This window comes from Dicentrarchus labrax, unplaced genomic scaffold (genome assembly GCF_905237075.1).
Source record: "Dicentrarchus labrax unplaced genomic scaffold, dlabrax2021, whole genome shotgun sequence".
NCBI lineage: Eukaryota > Metazoa > Chordata > Actinopteri > Moronidae > Dicentrarchus > Dicentrarchus labrax.
The window spans coordinates 21,511,281-21,537,332 of record NW_026136715.1 but is presented as its reverse complement, the minus strand read 5'-3'; the positions used below and the strand labels follow the sequence as shown (position 1 = coordinate 21,537,332).

The window sequence follows — 26,052 nt, the reverse complement described above, 5'->3', positions numbered from 1 at the left end:
AGTTCACACTAGTCAATAGCCGGGCAGTCAATATGAGCCTCTTTCAACAAAATGCAAGCTTTTAACAATTAAAAAAATCCAAATCAAAGTTATTATGGCTAGGGATGTACAGTACATTCAACAAGAGGAAAAATCCAGATCTCATGTTTCTCACACAACCAAATCACAAAATAGAGCCACACAGAAGAGTCCTTCTGGCCTCAAGCCATACAGAGGAGGCTGCCTCAGGCAGGGCTGTGTAGATCATGTGTACACTAACATTTGCACTGCATAAAAAAAACACAGCCTCCATATTCAGTAAGACCAATGTGGGGACACAGTGGGGGTCCGAACGCAGGGGGCAGCCCACAATTTTATTCATTTATTTTTTATTTTTTAAAGCAGTTATCAACCAGAAGGTGGAACCTAGCTCAACTTGGGCTTCAATGCAATGCCGCCAACACAGTGCGTGGGCCAATTAAATATGGGCAAGCACAAATTCCTGGTGGATTACTTTGTAACATGAACAGAACTGACTATTGCAAATAAAGATTAATGACTGCCGCTGTGATAACTTTCCAAAATTTTAAAACCCTGTCTGAGACTGTTATACCCCTAAACACTATGTGTTGGGAAGCCAGGCTAATACATCCCAAACTGGACTTCCTGGTTCGTATTTTGTGTCCTTTCTAGTACCAGTAACAGCCCCAACGCACTCCCTTGTGTTTTGCACCGACGTTTTTTCATTTTCAGTCACATTCTCGGGGTGCCATTTGTCATTTCAAGGGGGGGGTATTTTATCAGTACTACCTATGTCAAGACAATCTGAACATCCGCCTAATTCATCGGTGCAGTTGAGTGGAAATGAAAAGAGGTGTGTTCTCTGTGACAAAAGGGCACAGTGTGCACCATCATCGCTCCAGTTGAGTGTGTGACTCTTGCTATCACTTTAATATGGCAGACATGTGGAAATGCATCGATTTATAGTTTTAATTCATTCACTTTAATTCAATTCAACTTTTAACCCCAACTTAATTTGCAACACACCAAGAAGTAATGAAGATATTATTCTTCTCTCCGGAGCTACAGTATTTTCAAAAACAAAGTCGGGGAAACTGAATAATGTGGAATTTGTAATGAATGAAGAATAAAAATAATGTCAGCCTCCAGGGTATGTTTTTTCATTATAATACTTTCACACAATCAGACATGAATGACCGTTATATGGAAATGTTCTTATTTCATTCCAGCACAAAACGGCTTCAGATACGTGTTTCACTCCGCAAATTCACCCTCAAAATTCTTCACATTAAGCAGTAGATACAGGGATATGTCCCTGTCACAGTGGATGAGAATAAAAGTGATATAAAGAAATGGAAAAGTGTTCTGACCATAAAAGAGCAACAGTGTGTGTAACAGTGTCAGCAATATGGCTCTTAAAACAAACTAGCAACGTTCCACTAAACAACAGGCATGTGGTTAATAATTCAGCCAGCATAAAAGGCCGTTTGACAGAAGGTTTTCTAATATTCATGTGACATGATAGCCAAGACAGGAACTCTGGCTCTCACTGGGTACGGTGTTATTCATACTGTGAGGCACTACAGTGTTTTGTAATTCATAGCTTTAGTATTTAGGCCAAGCAAGGACATATCTAGACCAACCCTGAGCTTCAGTAGCTAACTCAATAATTCAAGAAGATTTGTTCTCAACTGCTAACTGATGTTAGTCTAATATTCAGGGATAATCTATTCTATATATGTGTAATCTCCAAAACATCTCACACCTGAAGCTAGAAGAATAATAAATAAGTTATTCATTCCAGTAATAACCCACTGTATAGGCAAATGTAAGGTATTCTGGAGAGTGCAGGGGTATTTAAAATCACTTAGCTTTGGATACAACTTGCACATAGTCTCTTAAACAAAAATACAGCTAAAAAGACTAGAAAATTACCAAAAACTGGCCTTAAAAGAAAACATGGAGGATTTGATGATCAGTAATACCCTGGCCCCCTGGGAATACTTTCATTTCAAGTCAAATTCCGATTCTTTTAGACTGCTTTGTTAGACTGACGTTACATGGTAGTTTTCTGTGATGACACCTGGCAGGAAATTCAGATACTTGACAGAGAATCCATGTTTGTGTCATTTCATAATGTAGTAAATCCACAATCACTGCTTATTTTGTATCTTCTCACTAATTATGTTTTTCTGATCTTGTGTTTTCTTCTTTATATTTTATTGCCTGTTGCGATACACAGGGTAATCTCTTTTTGACTTTCCACAGGAATATAGTAGTAATTAGTTTTTTCCTCATAAGTTTTGTGCGGGGAGTTTTTAGAAAGGTTTTAGGATGGTGGAGCCAGTTGAGCTCTGTTAGATAAGTTAACTGTTTTGCTATTCGATCCACTTTACTTTACTTCACCATAGCATGTATCATTTTACCTTTTGAGTAGTTGTTACATCCATGCAGATTTATTCCCTGCCAGCCTTTATGGATTACAGTCTCCACAGGTTTCCCCTTCAGACTGTGTGAAGTGTAAGTGAATCATTGGTATATTACATTTGGGACAGCTAAGCTTGCTATAACATGCCAAAGAACAGAATTGAGAGGTTGCACTGCACCTTTTATTGTTTAAAGTGTCTTCATTTGTAGCTACAGATGGTGAGGTTGTCAAGGTTCTCACATCGAAAAACATAGCTTTACTGGCCTGAAAAGAACCCTGTTAAACCCCACATGTTCAGCTTTCCTGCTGCACTTCTCCAGGGACGAATACTTAAAGGGAACAAACTAAATAAATATTTGCAAAACATTGTATATAAAAAAAGGTCCTTACAATCAACAGTGTCCTTCAGCAGGGGGTGGAGGAGGCTTCGTGGTGATCCATGGTGTAGATTTAGCCTGGGAAAAAAAATTGAAAACAACCTGAATGACTTTAATCAATGGAGCTGCTACACATAACAAAAACGTGCCAACTGTGGTGCTAGCAACCTTTAATTCTAGTTTTTAAATCTAGTGTCACTCAACCATCTCCCTGACCATCCCCTCTAAAGCCTGACTGCTGACAACAGAGCAAATCCAAAACAGCGTGAAGTATAAGTTCTGCAAGCAAGCAGAAAAAAAGTAAATCACTACAGCTGAGCTACATTTTATAGCAGACGCTTAACAGGTATAAGTACACTAGACGAAACAAGCTGCCACTCCCTGGATGATATTCAAGAAGCAACCTCTTCACCACAACCATACCCGTCCTTCAACCATCTCCTCGTAGGAAACCTCATTAATGCCTGGATGGCGTAATTAAGAATGGGCTAATCACCTTCTGTCCCCTTCAGCAGGCTGAGAGCCTGTCCTGTTAGTAAAAAGCTCCAGGACAGTGAAGCCTCGCCCCAGGGCATGCTGGGCGCCGTCTGGCCTGGGTGTCAAGGACACCAGCTCCAGAACCACCAACGTGCTGGGCAACTGCAGAGACGTATGGAAGTACAGGACCTACAGAACCAAATAAAACATGAAGTGAAGAAAGACATTATCAATGCTACATCTCTGATTTGTTCAGAAAGCAGTTTGGATTTTATCTGATGCTAATTTCTGTGATCTAAACATTTTGTTAAATGAGACATGAACGTTGTATTATGCATCAAATTGTGGCATTTGTGGGTCATAGCAACCTTTAAACTAAGTTACACAGTACATATTTAAATATCATTATCACTTAAAACACATACCAACACTCCAACATCATACACTAAGATTACTCTCTAGCGTTTTGCATGTAGCCCATGTCTGCCCACATAAAGCAATACAAAGAATTTACCAAATATGAACTGGACTTACCTATTCAGGAAAATAAAACAAAAAATGTCAAATGAATTCATTTATCGATCATTTTATTTCATATTATTCACCCACTGTCACCTGGATCGGCACATTTCTGCAAACCCTGTCATACATCCCAAACTTCATTGTCACCTCACGGATCCAATAAGATTACATTTGGTTTGCTTAAGCCTCAAGACTGTGGGTGCTTTCACACCTGTGGTGTTGTGCATTTGGTCTGGACCAAGGGGAAAAAAATATACATTGTTGTATTTTAGTTCTGGTCCAGTTTGTGTTTACACTTGCGTTTTACAAACAAACCAAGTCATACAGACTTACAGTTAACTCATTGACTGGACAGTTTTGGCAACTGTCCTCCTGCATCATCAGCTCATCAAATTCTGGTGACTGGCAGCAGGTCATTCAGCACTTTAATGCTTCTAATGTGAATGATTTCTGGTGTCACAAAGAGCTCACAAAGAATGATGACAGACAGATGAAGGACGAAAAAGAGGTGTCTTGTATATAAATATTAGTGATGCACCGATGTGAAAAAACATACCGACAACCGATATTGATATTGCTGTTATGGCCGATATCGATATTTACCGATATCTCTGTATAGAAAACACATTTTTATGATAATCAAATAAAGAGCTATTTTCCAAAACGCATTTTTTTAACCATGCACCTAAAAGAAATATAGACAAGTGTATAAATATACATCTCTGGCAAATCATCAGGAAATTATTATTCAACATTTTATTCATGACACCAAATGAAATAAAATAACTGTTCATTCAATTATCTTTTTTACCCATTACAGGCCTATCACTGAATTTTAGACAAGACAGACTATTGAGACGCACCCATTACAGAATCTCATGACGGAGAAAAGACAGACAATTGAGATGCACCCATTGCCGTAGCGTTAGCAGCAGCTTTCTTCCGCTGCTTGTTAGCATTAACTAGTTTCTCATATTCTTTGTAGGCTTCGGGATGCTTGTTTTTTAAGTGGGTGATCAAATTGGTTGTATTGAACGATTTGACATGAACTCCACCCTCGCATCACCCGGCCCTCACAATCATTGCATACAGCATAGCGAGGATCTTCTTCAGACACTTTGTAGAACAACCCGACAGACAACATCGCTGCTCCCTCACCAAAGGCAAAGTCAAACAGACTTTTTTTGCCGCCTCCAACACCTGCTTCGGCACATTGTGTGACGTGTAAATTTATGCGCTCGTGCAAAAACAAACATCCCCGCCCCCACACTCACATCTAAGCCTACACACACGTCAAATACACAGGAATGATTCACATCGGCCCTATTTTGACATCGGAACGATACCGATGTGTAAAACAATGACGGCCGATATTATATCGGCGGCCGATATATCGTGCACCACTAATAAATATTCCAGGAGGTATTTCTGTGAGATCACTAAGTCATGAACTTTAAATGGAATTAATGAACTGCCGAAGTACATGGAGCAGGACCAGAGTCTGCTTGAAAATGAACCGAGAACCTCAATTTCAAGCGGTTCCTGGTCCGGTGGCATGGTCCGCACTGGAGTTCAATTGATAGCTTCCACACAAGGCCAAAAGATCCACAACGGGATAACGCACCAGCGTCTGTTTTAACTGGACCAAACAGTTTAGGTTTGAAAGCAACATAAAAGAAAGTGGAATTTTGCCTCAGTAAAAAATATTTGGCTATTTAATCATGTTATGTCTTGTTTCTTTGTATGCGCTCTTTAAAGTATAAAGTAAACATATGACAGAAAGAACTACAATCGAGAGGAGCTATTTGACATGTATTATAATATTGGCCAGTTTCAGCATGTTGAGAATCACTTCAGGTAAATTAATCTCCATACAGCAGGCCTCTAAAAGGAATGAGCCAAACATCCAGGGTTGACAAGAATACCTGACTGGTGAGGATGTGACAGCAGAAATTCAACAGTCAAGAGGCGGGTATGTGCTCCCCTGGTGAGGGGACTCTTTAGGATTATGTGGGGGGGGTTTGACCTCGCAATTTTTACGCAAGTTCAGAGAAAGACAGTCAAGCCTTTTGGGAGCCTGTTTATAGTCGGTGCCAGGTAGATGCAATTGTTTACCGACTCTGATGTGCCATTCAAAATGGAAATAATAGCCCACCTACAGCAGAGCCACACTGATTTACATGCACACAGGCCTGAATATGATAAAGAGACCCACAAATTCTCTGTGATCCATTGGTCCCCAAGCACAATAAAGCCTGTTATTTTCAAAACCATAAAGAAGAACATGACAGTGTTGGCAGAAAAAAAAAGTGGCTTAAGTAGACATGAGCTACCTTGAAATACAGAGTCAATTTCTCCCAGCCCACTGTGGCACTGTTCATCTTTAGACCCAGCTATCAGCCACCACAGAGGCGTATATTCAAATTCAAAACCTCGGAGGCATTCCTATTTCGGCCATATCAGTCTTTTATCTCTAGGCACGGTGAGTTTAAATTACCAAATACAAACACTACTGAATACAAATGGAAAACATGGGAGACAAAGACACTTGTCAAGCCATGGTTTGATGTACTTATTTGTTTGTTTGCTTGTTTTCTTATATTCATTGGACTTAGAGATTCACAAAGGAGCTAAAAAAATTGATGAGTCTGCTATGATGAAAGTGGTGGTGGTGGTGGTAGAGAATGGGATGAGTAACAATGACTGGTTATTGAACATAGATGCTCTGAAATTTTCTAAAATTTTAGAGAAAAGTACACATATTAGTATCTGATTTTTACTGTGCCATCTGACTCATTTCTCAATCATGGTAATAATGCACAGTACAACAAGTACTCAGCATTTATTCTGGGTTTGCTGAGCTAGAATTAAGACAGATATTCTAGCAGCAGCAAACATGGGCTGAGCTGAGAAAGTAAAAATATCCCCTATCCCAAGATGCACGTCATTCAGTATTCATGGACTGAAAACTTGACTTTCACTCAGTTTATTTATTTAATTCCCTACAACCGTAACTCTGAAATCAAAGCCTCATCTTTGAATGAACTTCTCTTGAACCTATCCCAAGCTGTACAAACAAGAGATTGGGAAGGGGGTCCATATTTTCTATCATGTTCACCCAATTTCCTCCCCCTGTAATAATGTGGAATTTGCATTGTGGTCAAAGACGTAGTCCCCAGCCTCAGAGCAATCCAAATGTGGACATTGTTTATGATGGATTTCCAATTCAAAGGTAGAATTCCTTTTTCATCTGCCTCACTGCTTTGATACACCTCCAAACTGATTCTGTTCCAATCTCAGGAAAAAATAAATAAATAACAATCTGTCCCCACAGAGCAAAAAATCTCCCACACTTAATTTGTAATCATTCAGATTTTCACAGGGTTTAGTGAATGCACAAGAAAAACAGCCATGGTTTTTCTCCACTGGTTGTGAATGTTTTGAAGAAAGCTTGACAAAGGATAAAATAATGTCAAGTGTTTTGAATAAACACTAAAGCTGATTTGTTCAGTTTTCCAGGGATGGTACAGCATGCTTTAGCTGCACCTGCTTATGCCTCACAAGGCCTTTTCATACCCTTTTCCAATACAAATTCACAGCTGGAGACTTCTCAGCTGACGAGTGCCGTTTAGATTCCGCTTCAGAGCAGGCCCAAGCCTGATGGTGCTTCGTCTTCAACCAACTGTATCGACTGAGTTGGTTGCCATAGTCAACGAACTGCCTCAAATGTGAAGTTATGCAAGTGGAAGGAAGACTGAAGGCATTATTATCTTCAGCTTCACATGGTTGTTAACTGCAATGTTTCTGTTCTTACTATTGATCTAATACAAAGAACCTCACTGTTCTCTCATCCACACAGCTTTGCCGTGATTTGTCATGTGTTGCTATGACAATTTCTTGTTCAACACTGCAGCTGTCACACAGGAAAAGCCTTCCAGTTTATGCCTTGTAAGTTAACACTAAATCCACTTTTTTATTATTATTTGGGGGGGGGGGCATTCTATGTCTGTATTCAACTGCCTGTCTTCATATTTGGTTAGATTCCATTTTAGTTTCTGGCTTGTAGACACAGTGTACTTCAATCCACAGTATATGTGGATTATTACAGTACATGCTATACATTTATTGATATTCATTGTGTATTGGTAAGTAATGCAAATAAGAAATGAATGTATTGTAACGTTTTGTACTAACAGAAAACTAGACAAGGCCTGTGCCAACAGATGAGAAAAAAATTGAGAAATTCTGAATTCAGATTTTTGTATACTTTTACACCATTAGCTATGGAAACATATTTGCTCTCACATTAAAATATTCAACACTGACACCTCTGTTTTCCAGAGCAAAGCTCCACATTTGTACTATTCAAGACAAACATAAAGCACTACACTTTTTCCCCAGAACTTTATGTTAAGGCAATGTTATGAGATCTTCCCAACACCACAGGAGCACTGGGAGATGTCATTGAGAAAACAGCTTGCATCGGCAGCAACGCCAGGCGCAGCATATGTTGGACCTAATGAGAGGTTATACTCCGCAGCGACTGTCAACAAAGCAGCAATCGATTCTCGCAGGGGTAAATATCCACCCTCCCACAACTTGAGTAAAGAGGGGCGAGCGGCAATGGGGTGACATTAAAACATCATCAGCACAGAGGCATGTAGCTTGAAGTCACTACCAACAACCAGCCTGTCTGCAGCTTCTGGAGGTTTTGCTGAGACCCCTTTGTGAGTGACAGAGAACTTAACTGTGACAGGAAAGAGAAAAATTCTAGCGTGAGAGAGAGAGCAATGTTGTGAGATGTAGAAAAGAGAGAGCGAGGGAGATAAAGAGAGAATATTGTGATGGCCACATTTTGTGATAAACTAAATGCACTGACATGTTGACTGGGTCCAGTGGACTGTCCACTGTCGAAACCCATTGACTGGACAGTTGCTGGATATTAGTATTGTACATGTACAGCTAAGCAAGTACAATACAGTCATTACACTGGATCCAATTGGATATACGGATATACATCTATATATATGTTCATGTACAGCTAAGCAAGTATATCAAATATGTAACAGCTTCATAGAGTCATATTACTGGCTGTTGGTGCTAAACAAGCAATTATGGACCTCTTATAGTCCTATCAGAGTGCAAAAGCTGAGGCTAATTCTTCCTGCTCTCTCTCGAGGTGGCCATTCAAATTCTCGACTTGTGGGCAACTAGGCAAGCACTGAAGGGGGGAATCACGGGCATTGCACAAAACAAAAGACGTTGCAAATGGGCACTGGTTTTGCATAGAGAGGTCCAGAGCAACTGGAGTGTAATTGACAGGGCCCTGTTGTTCGACCCCCAGAGGCTTCCCAAAAGAAAAGCAAACAGAGTATTTCCATTTAGCCAGCATGCTGGCTGGGAGGCTGGGAGCACTAGTGTCAGCTACCTGGGACTTAGATAATAGGCCAGCTCCACATGTCTGCATGCCTGTATTAACTATTCACATGTTGTGCATGTACCTGTATGAATGCATGTGATTGTGTGTGCATGTTCGTCTACGATAAATATAGGCTACCATCATGCAACATAGAAAAATAAGCACATGAATACACTATCTGGCTTTAATGCATTATATAAGTATACATATAACTGTGAGCTCTACTACATTTGTAGCATACCATGTGCCTACACCCTGGGACTTTGTTGTTAAAGGCAAAAACTCAAAGTCACAGCTCAGCTCATGAAGTCCTATGAAGCTAAGCTAAGCACATGCACTCAGGAAGATTCTTGGCTGTAATGCTTTGATACTAGTTTTGGCAGCATAGCCAACGCCTTGAGGTGGAGGGAAGAGAGAGGGGGAGAGGGAAAGAGAGAGGCACAGTAAGTCATTTGACAGGCACAGAACCAGCGGGTATCAGCATCACAAATCCTCTCGGTGTGAAATTCTATGACTGTCACCAGCATAGGAGAGATGAGAGATGGTGGTGTGGATGATAGAGAGGCAAAGCAAATGAGAGTGATGGAGGCTCCAGGCTTCCTTATGGTCAATAATGTCATTGGATCGCAGCTGGTTAGCTAGGACTGAGCATGCATATGTGTGAAAGTTGAATCAAATAGACTTTCACCAAGTTTCAACAAAATTGACCCAAACCAAACCCGTTCCAAAAAGACTGGAGGATAGTTAATCCCAAATACAGAGCAACACAGGCAGCCCCATCATGTGCCACCAATTAACAAACAGCCTAGCAATATATATAGGTCCCAATTAGTTTAAATTTGGACCCAGCCAAATTCAATACACAGAATCACTGCCACAATCTCCAATTTTTCCAGTGATTGAGATAGGTCTGCTGCTGTGTTCGACAGAGCTTTGTAAGTAGGATTAAGATTGGAAGCACCATTGTCCTGTGCCTGACCCAGAAAAATAGCAACAGATAAATTGCCACAAAAAATGGTGATGACAAGATAAAAAGAGCTGATTGGATTGACGCAGCCAAACTGCTTTCTTCGACCAACATGAAAGAAGGTAAACTAACTGCTCCATAGAGACAGCTTGTCAACTCAAAAAGACGTCAACGGGACAGACATGTCAGTCTCTACTGATTGGGTCAAAATAGCACCACCTCCCAAACAAAATGAAATGGAAATTAGTCTGATTATAGTGCCCAGTTAAGTCTCAATTTCCAGGAAGTAAGTGAATTTGTGAAGATCCCATTTTGGATTTATCATCTATGGTTTAATACACATTTTACTATATCTAAGGCACATAGATTCTCATTCACGTTATTAGCTATATTTATATGTCCACAGAAATGAGCTTACTTTATGCTAAGAAACATTTGTCTATAGTTGGTAAACTTGGATCTTAACATTACCATAATACACTCCTGAGCCTTTATGTACTGTATAAGAAGGGCCATTCTGTAGGATCAGAGATGTAGAAGTGAAGGAGGCAGCCAGGGACAACCTGATGCATGACAAGTGAAAAAAGAAGTGGCGGTGTAATGGAGCTAATTGAGAAGTTGAAGGTAGAAATGGTGTTCTTTTTTTTATCACCTGAGTGACTGGTGCGCAGAAAAAAGAGGTTTGGACGGCATTAATGGAGGCAGTGAATGCTGTGTCCCCTGAGGTGTTCAATGTGGCTGAAGTAAAAAAAAGTGGTTTGATATAAAAGTGTATGTCATAAGGACAAAACAGAGAAGGAAATAAAGAAAAAGAACAAGTGGACGACAGGGAAAAGCTGATTTATCAGCCAAAGATGAAAGGACTACAGCAATTACTGGAGAAACAGCCCAATTATGTGGAATCCCTCCAAGGAATGAGGGTGACAGTGATGCGATTCTATTCAGAAAGGACTTTCATCGAGAAATGATTCTCATTTTTCAAAAATCTCCATCTGAGGATATTTTAAATGACAGAATTTAAAACATTTAGAACTGACCAACCATTTATTCTCACTGTAGATTAGGATGTCTGGCCTATACAACTGAACCTCAATACCTTTGTGGTACAGACCAAAATGTGTCCATAGCTCCAAGAACTGAAAGGTTTCTGATATGAAGAAAAAAATGTATATGACAATCAGACCTAGTGGGTTGAGCCACTATTCAAACGTAAAGAAAAATAACATTATGCCAACCAATTAAGAAAATTTGTAGGTAGAAGAGTGCAACATAACAATCATCTTAGGTGAACATATTTAGTGGGCGGGGGTCCTTTACGTTTTTCTATGTAATTTCCCAGCATTTTGGACCATTATTATAACCATATCTGTGTACAAGAAGTTGGAAATGCTGGAGCAGATAATAAATAAAAAGTCTATCTTGCTACAGTGGCTCTATGTCCACTATCTTGCAACACTGACTCTATGACTAGTATCGTGGCTGACCATCTTGCTACACTGCAGCAGCATCAATTACTCATCAATGGCACATCAATGCCACACACTACTGTGCATTTAATTTACCTCTTGAGTCTCTTGCTTCCATTAGCTCACACAAAATTGACTCTAAATCACAAGCCACTCAGTGGCTTTGTAGCTTATAATTTTGGGTCCTCTCTCAATCAAGTCAAGCCAAGAAGCAACATTAAAGACAAGTCGAGGTCAAGTAGGAAAACTTTGTGACCGTTGCTGACCAGTAGAAAGTGTAAAATTCTGAAGCAGCAAAACCATGTTGAGTTTACATTAACAAACATTAACTACAACTCTAAGAACCTGGCTACCACTTAAGTTGCTTGATTGGTGACAGAGATTAGAGGGTAAAATTGACATTTTGGCCCCACGGTGGCACAAGAAAGCTCAGAGTGAGTGTCCAAAATGGAAAATGTTCACCATCTGACAATGTGACAGTGAAATGTTGACTGTTGGAAAATCTATTTCATGGCAATTTGTCTTTTAGAAATATTAACAGTAAAATACAGATAATATCATGGGTGATAATGCAATTAAAATGTTGGGGAATGGTCACCAGAATCTTCAGGTAACATCCTCTAAAGAATGTCCATAATAAATGTCATGCTAATCTGAGAGGTAGTTGTCCAAAGGGACAACTTTGGATCAAACTGATCATCCTCAGGTCCCACCACAAGTGCAGCAAAAGGTCACAAATCCATTGTGTATTTAAATCCAAAAGGCACTTGTCTGAAAACACATTGTAAACTGTCTCTCTAGATACAATATGGGAAAGACAGACACTGACAAAGATGGATAATGGCTCCAAACTGACTTGGGTATAATAGATGAAGTTCTAAACTGAGGGAATTTCAACTCTGAGTTACATGTGTCCTGACAGGTTATGTGCCCGGGATCATAGCCAAGGCTAGTCTGAAGCAGATGAGAAACTAACAAGCTGAAAGAACAGAAGCAGTGTAGTAACAGACATTTCCCTTATAGCGAACTTGCTTCAGTGACAGTTCAAACCTATTGCCAGCATCAACACCAACTCCAGTTTCCATAATACATGCCTGCACACGATGAAAACCTCATAATCAACACATAGCACTCCCATAACCTTTTCCCTGAGTCCCTGTTCCTCATTTTTTGTTTTCAGTGCCTCTGGTGTTCGCTGCCTTGTCCCTGACTCCAACAAAATCCAAAGATCCTGCATTCGACAACATCGCCAGCTTTGCCAACGACAGATCTCAGTGCTTGCTGGGTAAAGTCTTAGTTTGTCACCCAGGTTTTGTTCTCCTGACATTTTGTAAATCCTGTCTGAAATGCCTCACAGACAAACTGCGGGCACTGACTGTGAATGCTGGAGATGCATCACAATAAGGGAGGAATGCAGGAAATATACAATGATGAAAGGATTGGAGGAGCACTGCCAGACTTCAGATTCAAAAAGGTAAAGTTGGAATTGACATGTCAAAGCCTGGAACAACAAAGAACAAGACAGACAGAATCTCTTTCTTTCTCTGTCTCAGTGTCTCTCTTTCCCTCTCTCTACCCCACACACAGGCAATGAAGACCCCCAGGAGAGCTGATAACAGAATTATGGGGACGAGCTCACTCTGTGTGTGTTTGTGTGTGTGTGTGTGTGTGTGTGTGTGTGTGTGTGTGTGTGTGTGTTTGTGTGGAAGAAAAAAGGGAGTGACTGTAAGAGAAATGAGATAGGGATGGAGGAAGAAGACTCAAGTAAGAATCGAGTCAATATACACCACACACAGAAGAAATAAGTCCCACACATACACACACACCTAACACCTCCTCGAGGCTCTCATCTCTCCCTACTGCCACCTCGGCAGTAGCTCTTGTGGCCCTTGAATTCCCTCGATCACACACACACACACACACACACACACACACACACACACACACACACACACACACACACACACACACACACACACACACACACACACACACACACACACACACACACACACCCCGACAGTATATAGCTGTGTATTACGGGGTGTGCCACTCCAGTGTGTAAAGCTGTTAAGCAGCAGCTGCTCCGCTAGATGTTTGGTCCCCTTGGAACTGAAATATTGATCAGTTCTCAGGCAAGGCATCGGAGTCCGCTCCCCCACCATCCCCATGTATAATTGAAGTGTATATCTCTTAGTGTGGCATGCCAGTTGGGAGAAGGAATTAAGCCCCGAGGTAGGCTGAAGGCCTGTCTGTGCTGCCATAGCAGCTCCTTTGTCCATCAATCATATGGCTTTTCACACAGGCAGGTTTCATAGGCTCACTACATTTACTGTAGGAAGTGCCATGCCTTGTAAAAGAAAAAAGAGAATGGAAGACAGAACATAACAAGACTCAATATAGGTTCTTGTTTTACTGCTGGCCATTTATCTGAGCACTTAGCAGTTCAATGGAGGGGATACAAGATTCCTTTGGACCCTAGGGATAGTCATACAGGAGCACATTTCAACATGTTAAAGGACAAGGCTGGTGTTATGTTGTCAACAAATTTCATGAAGAGACCAAAATCAACAGTGGGTTACAATAGTTTGACTTTCCTACCCTGTCTGTCTGGTGGATACTGTGAGCCCTGAGCCCATGTGTTACTTCTGAAGAAGTTATTTTTAAGTTGCTTGATTGCTAAATAGGTGGGCACTAGTTGTTATACTAATACTAAATAGTCCATTAGTTGGGGACTATTTTCAGCTGCAGATTAATACACATGTTGCAGTAGTGAGCAGGACAATGTATGATAGACTCAAAATAAACTACAGCAGCCATATTCATGAAAGCGAAGGGACATTGTCACACAGTGTGGTTCATTGATGTGTTTTTAATAGTTTCTGGATAACAATGGAGCTCTGTGGCAAAATTAATTGTCCATAGTAAGAAAAATATAGAATTTTTTTTACAATTCTAGTTTCCTGTACTTCATATAAAAAGGTCTCAATCTAATCAAATTCATGTGGCAATGTACTCACGTTAATGGTAGAGATAAAATGAATGACGAATGAGAAATGTAGCACAAAATTCTGACAGAAGCTGAATGCTGAATACTTCCAAAGACTGATAATACTATCCCCACATCCAATCATACCGGTATGAAAAACACAATAATAGCACAGCAAATACAGCTGTGTATGATACACATTGCGCAGCAGAGCAGAAATTTGTATGCTGGTTCATATTAACATCACCGGCTGTTTAACACACAGCTCATGCAGGAATTGAAAAAACATTCTGTTTTAAATTTGACGGTTTACAGACAGATGCCATAATTACAGCTAGGCACTTTCAGACAGCCAACATTTTCAAACCAGGTGTGGTGCATAAATCTCAAATTAAACTGAGCACACACACAGTGAGGCAGCCCAGATTGCTCTCAATTTCTCTCTGTTGTGCATGAGTGTTTATGCCATGTCACCAACTTGAAAAACTCTATAGCCTTCCACATGCAAAGAACAGGCCTAATCGGGAAGTTATATAAATGTATAGCAACAGGTTGAAAAGCCCATAAGCTACAAAGTGTAAGCCATGAAGACGAAATAAAAGGTGATAATTGCACCATTACAGCAAAACACCACCCACACAGCTACACATCAATTTAGTTATCCTAATATCAGGTTAATTTAATAAAATAATAATGCACTGCCAAATTGATTAAAACAACCTGCTTAAAAGAAAAATGCCTAGTGTTTCAGGTTGTTTTCTAAATGATTGTGATAATGGCCTTCAGTACATTTTTAGGGATGACAATGACTCTTTCGGTACGCCAGTCTGTCCATCAGTCCACCACTTTGGTCCAGACTGAAATATCTCAACAGCTTTTAAATGTATTATCAAATGTATGGTCCCCAGAGGATAAATCTGTATGGTGGTGATCCTCTGACTTTTTCTCTAGCAAGGTTTAGCGAGGTTTACATTTGTGTTTTTTAGTGAAATAGCTCAACAACTATAGGATAAATTGCACTGAAATTTGGTACAGACTTTCATGTCCCCCTCCAGATAAACCATATTAGCTTTGGTGATCCCGACTTATCATCTAGGACCATCATGGGGTGTCCAATACTTTGGTGTTTGACTAAATACCTGCAATACTAATAACATCTCCATCAGCCTCATCTCTAACTAGGGTTTAGTGCCAATTACATACCTAATCACTAAACTAGGATGGTGAACATGTTAAAAATAAATAAATAAATACCTCCTGGACTTTTTTTACAGCAGCCATTTGACATGAAACAGTATGGTAAACACATGTGTTCCCAATGATACTAATAAAGCTTCCATTCCATTCAGGTCAAACAGAGACATGGTGCTGCTTTTGTGCATGTTGTACACTAAATGCAAAGGAACCTCAACTGTAATTATCGCTAACACCTGTGTTAAAATTTCATGATAAAATGGCCGCCGTGAGAGGCCAATTGCACCTCTGCTGAGGTCGATGTTGGGCAGAGATATGCTGGGAATGAGTCTCGTAACAGGTGCAGCTAGAGAGCGCGAGAGACGTCAATCAAGTGCTGAAAATAGGTCTAATCAGGAAAAGTGAAAACACCTGTGGGGGTGGATCACGAGGTGCTGGGCAATTAATATATCGCACATTTCCCCAACATCATTTCATACTGTAGCTATTCATTGTTTAAAATGGGATTACTGTTATGTTTTTCTATTATTAACACTTAACTACTTCTGGTGGCAGAGGGGATGGGCTGAATGCCATTCCAGAGCAGTCAGTGCCTCTATCTGTACACAAACACCATTCAATCAATTATTTAACAGTAGGGCTTTACAGAATGAACTGTTTCCCTACGTGTAGCCATCTGCTAATGATACGTTTGTAAGCATTGTGTCACCATATTGTGGGGTTGTTTATAATGTTATACCAAACCAGTTAAAATGTGTGGGCTAAAAGAGTAGGCTAACATCCACAAAGTGAATGAAAACCCAGCAAATGCTAAGCATGCATAACAGTGGCTGCACAAGGGTAACTGTTCGTTTCTTTCAGATAATGTCCCTCTTTTATTATTTATTGTACTAAAACATATTAAAAATAATTAAGCAGCACTAGTATAGATACAGAGATCAATAAAATTATATCTATACCTATCACTAGGTGACAGTGAGGAAGCACAACTAAACCCAACTAAATGCCATTAATTGGCATGTTAGTAGTACTATATATTCCAGCCCCAAAAATCTTTTTTTTTTACATTTAGTCACTTTCAGGACTCCATAACAAACATGTTCTATGTTTTTTTTAATGAAAAAAAACAAAACAATTATAACAAATATATTATATATTATATTTACTTACATTTTTGGGGGGGATCTTTTTGGCTATATTTCCACAGCTTTTCTCCACAAAGCAGATATCTGTATATGAATGCATCATATCGAGTTCAAGGGGTTAACACAGTGCTATGGTGTCCATAATCTAGAGGACAATCAGAGAAGCAGCATCATTTGCAAACCAGCAAAACTAAACAGACAGATAATTGAATCAGTGGGCCTCTTGCATAAGATGTTTGCTTGTATGCAGGACACCTACAAACGTACCAACAGGGAGGAACATCATTCGCTCTCTAATTGTTTATTCTTTTCTCGTGGAGTGAAATAAAGAGTAGACGTGAGAGTTAGATAATCTCACCTTTCCTCTAAACGCTGGAGAAAAGGGCAGAGCTTCTTCCTATGTGACAGCTGAATGGACACGCTTGAATAAATGTGAATCATGTGTGCAATCATACGTGATAGACTGCAAAACACTGTGTATATAGCACACAATAACAAATATACCCGAGTCAAAAGAGGAGGTTTTCTTCAGCTGAGCCAGCCTTTCTGGAGTGTACGTCTCCTTTTAGAGAGCAATGCAAAAATGGGAGAGGTGGAGGCTTTAACTGTAGCTTCGTTATAGCGCTGACAGCTTAAATTTGGAAACCCATCGTACGCTTTAAGGAAAAAACTTATGCTTTACAGGATGAATGTGACTACTGCCACACATTCATTACCCCAAGCCTAAGTTTGAACCATATGGGATTCTTCACTTTGAAACCAGTTTGCTCTTTAGAGAACAACTATTCAAGAAACAAAAGTGGAGGAACAGCATGACTGATGTTCAAATGTTTTCCCATCGGTGAAGCACTGTCTTCTGCTTTTTGGTGCTTTGAAGTCACGTAATAAGGCTGTGTGTGTTTGTGTGTATGGTGGTGAGAGGTATTCTTTTTATCACATTGTGGGGACCCAAGACATGACAGTCCACGGTGCTTTGCTCTGCTACTCCCTTTAGTTTAGGGTTAGCGGGTTAGAGGGTTAGCATAAGGGTTAGGGGTAAACATGTGGTTAAGGGTAGGAGAGGGGACAAAGGAATAAAGGGTAGAGATATAAAATATGCATGTCTGTGTGTGTGTGTGTGTGTGTGTGTGTGTGTGTGTGTGCTACTCCCACTTTATTCTGTGCAGTGCTACCTACGTCATCCCAAACAGCATTCGGAGACCTAAAACAACAGAGGTTGCACGGACAGGAACAAAACTTGGCCTTTTCTCCAAAGCCCAGCTGTCGGCCTGATGATGTTGCACATATGAGAAGAAACCACTGGCTCCCTGTGAAGGCAGGGAGTTCAAATGGAGTGATCACAGTGAGAGACAATGCAAAAAGATGCACATTTTTCTCTGCCTCCTCCAGTCTCTCAACTCCTCCATCTGCACTGTCCGTAGCACAACATTGCCCTCTGCTGCCCAAAGCTTTTGATGCTTTAGACTGAGTGTAGCAAGGGTTGCTACCAAGTAGAAAATATCCTAACAGCTGTCAAACAATCTGAGTCATGGTGTGAGAAAACCAGCAACCAGGGAGAAAGTGTGGGTGTAGTCTGGGTGATTTAGGACACACTTGACTTTGCACCACGATAAAAAGGTACACTAGTCCACAGGCTGTAGAATGACTTTGCTTCACAGGGGTATTTTTAAAAGCACATACGCAGAAGTCCATGACATGACAAAATGGCCTTGTTTTCCCTCTGTATCAAAAACCAGTCAAAATTAATGCACAATAATCTAAATTCCCCTTTGTGCATCCAAGCAAACTAAAGTTGTACATTTTCAGTTTGCTGCATCCCTTACATAAAAGCAGCTTTCACAAAATGTTAAAACCATTAAAGCATTGACAAACCTATCAAACCGTCCTCAAGTGTGCACTCTACTTTCAAAACAAAAGCGTAATAAGTCAGACTTGACAACTCAAAAACAGCCTAAAGTGGCAGACACAAAAAAGCAACCTACGTCGTCGCTGTCAAGACGTCTAGCCTCTGCTGGGGAAGAAAGAAATGCAGAGACAAAGCAAGAAAATAGATCTAGTAAGAGCTCTTGCTTTAATCACTTCGCATCTTTGCTTTTCACCCGATATTAAAACCAATCCATCATGGCTGACGGGGGGGGGGCCTTGCAATTTTCACTGAGCTTCTGTAACTCAGGAGAGGATACCCCCTCTGACATTATTTGGATATCAAACAGCAATTTGCCACTCATAAACACCAGCATGAATGCGAGTGCATCGGGCCAAATCCAATAAAAAAGCTGGTGCAGCTCTTGCGGCACGACACAGAGAGGGCCAGGCCCACTTTATCATCCTGATAGGATATGATGTGGTTTATATTATTACCCTGGATGGATAATGGGATTAGGACGCTTATTGGGATACCAAGTGGGTTTTTATACAGGCTATGACTATTATGGTGGATCAAAGTAAGGCCGTATACACTGTGAGAGATTGTTCGATCAAAAGAACATCAAGCAGAGGAAAGGACAGAAAACAGATGGTGACAAAACTGGAAATCAGAATGTGCCATAGCTGTGACTCATTGGTGTCTCTGTTAAAAGACTTATGCAACACTCTGCATTTATCAGCCAGCTACAGCTCACAGTATTATTTCCATTAAAAAGACTTTCACAAAACATCTTGTACAGCAGCTCACACTGTAAGCAGATCAGCCATCTTCAACATTGCAAGCTACAGAGGAGCTCAGCCGTGCTCTGACGCAATCATAAAACAGTGGGTGACTGGCCGCCAACCAGGATGTACAGAGACCTTCAGATATTTGATTGAGAGAGAACACAGATATCCAGCTGCTCCCCAGATATCTGTTAAGAAATAACAGGATGAGTTGGAAGAGATTGCGAACATGATGCTGGGAGTTGCTTGAAAATATCAAGAGATAAGACTACATAGAGGTACATTTTGTAGTTCACGACTGATGACCGTTTCATCAGAAACTCCTCTGGCAGGTAGACAGTTCGACTGCATCTTTCAACTGGTTCAAGGTTCGGGCCATGTGATAGCGGCAATGTTGAGCAAAGTGTTGAGTCTTGAGCAAGAGGAAAACCAAAAACTTTCCATCAGCAGGTCTGCTGTTCTGTGTTTAACCCAATCTTCCTGAAAGACACTCACTTCCAGGCTCAAAAACAGCTTTTAGCCCAAAGCTATCATTGAACTGAACTCTACAAAACACTGCCCCACCCCCAACATCATCCCAGCACTCCACACCACAGGACTGAGAACTATTTCCACACAATGACGTCTGTAAATGTCTGTATATAACATGTAACAATATCTCCGAGGCGCTGTAGTATTTCATAAAATGTACAATATGCCACTTCTTTTTGGGAGCTTTCCATTATTTTTGTTTATCTATAAGCAGGTGTGTGTATGTGGGTGGTGGGTGCATTTGAGGAATATTTAATGAAACCGTTTTTAGGAGCTGCACCCATATTATGTTGTACAATGACGATGCTTTTTTATTCTGGGTTCTGACCACGAAGGAGGTAAGATAATAGAGCAGATAAATTACTGCTGGACGTTGTCTTATCTCGAGCCTGAAGGGCAGATCCCCAAAAATGCCATAATGAAATTTAATTTATATATATGGAGTAAAAGCATTCCTTGTTCCCTTAGTCTTGTCCCCTTCCTGTTCCTGCACAGGTATAAAATGCTTGTTTCTAGCATGAAATTTATCCAATAATTCACCACAATAAGAGGCTGCAGTTGCAATTGCTCCAAATTACTTACCACAGAGAAAATGAGTATTGTTCCTCACTAAATTAACCGGCTCAAAAAGTTCCAATTATTCTAATGTGTCATTTAATAACTCTTCACTGTCATTTTAAAGCACTTTGTGTTGACTCCTTCAGAGGTCTCTGCCTTCATTTGTTAAATATAAGGAAAATGTGACATAATAACATCCTGTTATTGGTCGTGAGGGCTGTTCGGTTGCAACTTCAGTTGACTTCTTGCGCTTGTTTCCTGTTTCTTGAAGACCAAAAGAGCTCACTACTACCAGGTCCAGAAGTGCTCACTAGTTGTTTTATAGAGTAATTCATTACTGGGATGCTTTATAGGGTCGTTTTGCCCTGCTAAAGCAAGATTTATACCAGCACGACACATTAGAGTTCTCAGAATTCTGTTCTTAACCAACAGTGTTGTGCTGTGCATCTTTGGCTTGAGCCCTGCCAAAAACACACATTTTTATTTTTAATACTAGTGTGGTGCTACAGATTTGCTCAGGTAGAGCTCATCTCCTAACATCGGACTAGAAAAGCTCTGGTTGGTTGAAGCCATCAGTTTTAGCTTTACCTACTGTAGAGCAAACAAGCCACCAAAGAAGCATGAACATGACAGACTGGAGGAACAAAAGAAGGCCTTTCAAGTCGAATGGATACCATGACGATAATCTGATTTGTGGAATATTTCAATATCAGTGTTGTATATTTTGTCTTTTGTGTCTCAAGCCCTCCATAGCTACGAAATTCTCTTAAGCATTTTCAAGAAGTAATTGGAAATTTCATCATCAAAGCACATATTTCAAAGAGTATCACACAGTTTGACATCAAAAAATTGTTTCCTTGTTCACTTTATCTAATGATGATTACTGAACGGACTCAGAGTAAAGAAATTAAAAGTGCAGCAAAGTGAGACTGTAGACTTCTGCACAATGCAGCCCCATATTTGAATGAAACTGCCAGCTAACTTCATTCACACTGACTTACACAGTAAAGTACATTACACTTAAAATCCCAAGTCAATAAACCAGTAGTGTTTCTGCTTCTTCAGGGGAGCTCAACCGCAGCAGAAATATTACCACTCACGAAAGAGAGAAACACTACATGTAATTGCACCAAATTCTACCTCCCAACCAAACCAAAACGATTGTCTTAATGGTTGCAGTTATCTGTTTGCCTTGATAATGTAGACAATAAACACTGCTTTCAGCAATGCAATCTACATACAAACACTAACATGAAGCTGAAAGTGATGAGATGAGGGAACAAAACTAAAATCATCCCCACATCACAGAAAGAGCTGCGCTTCAGGCTCACAACAAGCAGCTGACTCCATTGTGATTTTGTCAGTGCATGGAGAAAATCAATGCAGATTTCAGATATTTTTTCAATTAATCAACTGATAAAATAGGCTATAAAATGTCAAACTAATTATGAACAATGTTTACCACAAGGTAGTTCAATGTGATGTCTTCAAATTAGGGTTTTGTCTGGCCAACAGTCCAAAATTAGTTTAATTTAAAGTGATAAAAGCAGCAAAGCCTTATTTCAGATGCAGTCTTTTTTACAGATACTGGATAATTGACTTAAAATTATTAACCAATAATCAAAACAGTAATTGATCAAATTTCTGTCAATTGAAACATTAATTAACCCACCAACCAATTCAGCATCACATGCGTAGCTCATCACTGATCAAGTATAAAAAGTTTCCAGTCTAGTTGATCATGCTACCTCATATACACCGTATACAAGCGTACTCATATAGACTTAAATTGCGAAGAAAGCTGAAAAGTGTAACACAAGCATCCTCTATGTAAAAAAAAAAGGTAAACAGATTAAAACAAACAAACTAACAGAAACGGCAATAACATTTAAAATCTAATATAAACTCCTAACTGTAATAAGACTGAACTCTAAACCCTGTCAACCTGGTCCTTGAGACCTTCACCACACGAGCATAAATGTGCTGAAAACTCTGTGTAAAATGTCTGTCCTGTAAAATGAACAAGTGGTACCGTGGTCGGGACCCTGCGTGGCTGCCTGCCTCAGTGTGCTGCAGTGTAATTCAGTCTAAAGCTAAATGCAGCTACAGTGAAAGGCTCCCCACAACTTAGTTGTGATGTTTAAGGTAATTGACAGATGCTGTTAAGCCAAATGGTCCATTATGAATTCACTGGGCTTCTCACAGGTTTTGTGTTTCTGCTGATACAAAACTGGCGCTGGTTCTTCGCAGGGCTGCTGAACCTGTCAAACGTGAGAGTTAAACCCATTATGACAGTGACAGCGAGATGGCAGAAGTGTTTGTTGTTGTTCGGTAGTGAGGACGAGCAGAGAACTAATGAGTTGAAACTGTGAACACATTAAAAGGAGGTAGAAATACTGCTATGGAAACCATTAGATATTGAATTCCTCTGCCCAGTACATGCAAACTGGAAATCAATCACATCTTTTCAATCACATCTGTTCAGTGGGAGCGAGAAAACTTAGAAGGATGATGATTGCCAGCATCTCACAATTAGTGACCACACAACAAGTTAAAGGCATGAACCAGATGGTTTTACCTGGTTCCTCAGCATATTACAAATGTAAAGCACTAGAGCACTTAGACCTCATTGAAAGGGATGGTCGCATTATACTGCCGTGCTAGGAATATTTGCTCTGTTTTCCAATTCACTGCTATTGAAGCTGGTGCGAAGGACGGATTCAAGCTTTGGTGCAAAAAGAAGTTTTTAACTGGTTATGAAATGGTGTCAAATTAATTCTGATGTCTCTACATGACATACATAAACAAATAAGGCCAACAGCAAGAAGACTAGCTATTTCAATGTAGTTATTCTTAATGCCTACACTAACGTTTTTGTCCACAGGGGGTGCTTGATTGACATCGGTCTGACTATCATATAAGTACTATTGCACTTGGTAGGCTCTCCCTAAAATATATCAGGGTGGATTGAGTCATTATGGGCAATTTTGCCAAACGGTGAGCAGGAATGCTGTATAGTAGTACTGGATGAATATTCTATCAATGTGATAACCTACATATATATTTTTTCAGGTATTTCCTTATCTGCATTAGTCAAAAATATTCACTCTCATTTCTGTATTAATCTCCTGTATATATCATCAGTGATAGATCACTGTCAACTAAATCTGATCAAACCCCACCCACACAGCCCTGATGAAGGAGTTTTCAAGTATTAAACTTCTGGATGTTATATTTCTCAACTTAAACTTTGTTATTGTGTCTTCATTACTGTCAATTTAAAGTTATGGAGAAATACATTTAAGCCAGGTTTTAAAGGCCTTTAAGAAGAAGTTCCTAAATTGCATAGTAGACATAATTGCATCGTTGTGTGATTAAGACCCATTTTAAATATATTAATCTCTTAACCTAGAAATCTAACTGGACTGGATAATCCCCTGTAATAACTGTCACAAGTTGTTACTTCACATTAAAATGTGCTCATCTTCAACTTGCAGGGTGGGAAAATGGACTGGATCATTTACAGTAAAACATGGGACTTGTTGGATGCAAGTGGAAACACTCATTGGCAATCAGGGAAGTTTGTAACTCGCTGTGTTTGGGCTGGCACCATCTCAAGAGCGTAGCAGAACACAGTCCAATCATCACTGCTACTTTAAAGCCTTGAGTGGTGGAGCTTCTGAGTTGCTTTTAATTCAATAATGGCTGTGCTAAATGAATGTTATTTATGCTTGAATGAGCATTGATTTTACCATATAATCATCAACCCACTGCGTATCAACACAACACGAGAGGGGTTTAAAATAGATTCTAAAAACCTAACAGCAGTAAGTTACAGCTGCATGACATCTCCAGTTGTCTGGCCTTACTTCCGTGGGGTGCAAGTGCATATTATAAATATACCTCATTGAAGGAGATCTTGGTGTTTTTCATCCTCTGAGGCCGGCTCTTCCATGTTTTCCCAAAGAAGTGCTGGTGCTTTCTATCAAACAGGGTCACTCGCAGCTGGTAGGTCACATTTTGGTCCCCATCTGATGTTTCCTGCCAGTGAAAACAGAAGACACCCATATGAGAGTTAATGCTCACCCTAAAAAAAAATGGATGTATGAGAAAGTAAAAAAAAAAAAAAAAAAACCTTCAAATCTTCCAATTTAACATTTACCCAACATCTCAGCAAACCTCCCCAAAGATCTTTGTACAATATCCAAACCTTAAATTCTGCATAGATGTAGCACAGCAGTTACCACAAGCATCTTTATTATCTCAGAGGTTTTAATAACAACCACTGCTTGCTGCCTCGGTGTGAGACCGTTATGGCTGGAAAGATTAACTGCACTAGTGTTTTGTGGATTATCTCTAAACCGAATTTACAAGAGCCCCAATAGCATGCGTACACTGGTATTCTGTACTGGTCAACGTACTGACTGATCAAATGCAATGTCACATTTAATTATAAAACTTTTTGGAGGGAGTTTCGCGAGTTCTCTTCAGACACACGGTGGCGTTTCATTAAGTAAAGTGATAGGGGTGAGATACTAATGGCCGTTATCATATTTTCGCTAATGACAGCCCAAAGACACAAGACTCTACTCCACAAATTAGCACAACATAAAGTTACACAGAATTTATGTGCGTTTGACCACCACCGCATATCTGCCATAAGCAGAACTGTTTCTACATCTCTACCAAGCATTTAGCGTTAGCTGTGAGCAGTCACCTGCGGGAGGTGCGGTGTGGTGAGCCGGCTGAGGCTGAGCTGGAAGCCCTGGGACTGGGTGAAGTGGCTTTCCACAGCCAGGCGAATAGTCTGGCTGGGCGGGGGTACCAACCGGCTTCTCTCAAACACTTCTCTCCAGCCGTCCGCCATGGCGGATACGTCTTCTGTTTTGACCATATCCTTTAGTTAATACAGAATGAGAGTGCCATTACAACAAATGTATAAATATAGCGCACAAACCGAGTTTTTAGTGTGATAATGATCTTTTCACCCGTTTAGATTTTCAAACCCGCGGCCGCCATATTGAAATCGGATTCTCCTACTAAGTGCAGAGGGGGTTATACCCGTACATCAAGGATTCCCTCAGGAGTATTCTCGAGTAATAAGAGTAATACAGGTAGTAGGAATTTAATGTACGAAGACGGTGCTCATGCAATTACACGTTTTACCCCTTCAGTAAACATCCAAACAGAAATCCGCAATTGTCTCGCAACCTCTTAACCTTTCATTTGGTATTTCCCATCGCGCTGCATCAGTTACTATGGTAATGTTCACGTTGCCATGCAGGGCTACAGTGCAGTGTACACTCTTCCATAAACTAAAAACGAAA

General features: G+C 40.2%; 1 protein-coding gene across 1 annotated transcript in view; it reads right to left on the bottom strand.

Moving 5' to 3' along the window:
* nphp4 (nephronophthisis 4) overlaps positions 1-25,756 on the bottom strand; it is a 156,701-nt gene extending 130,945 nt beyond the window's left edge. Inside the window, exons 1-5 of the mRNA XM_051424893.1 lie at positions 25,714-25,756; positions 25,443-25,622; positions 24,629-24,766; positions 3,302-3,471; positions 2,819-2,883 (exon numbers count right to left, since the gene is read on the bottom strand). Of these exons, the coding sequence (XP_051280853.1) occupies positions 2,819-2,883; positions 3,302-3,471; positions 24,629-24,766; positions 25,443-25,619 (550 nt within the window). The 5' untranslated portion in view covers positions 25,620-25,622; positions 25,714-25,756. The remainder of the gene's footprint in view (positions 1-2,818; positions 2,884-3,301; positions 3,472-24,628; positions 24,767-25,442; positions 25,623-25,713) is intronic.
* Between the last annotated feature and the right edge of the window lie 296 nt (positions 25,757-26,052).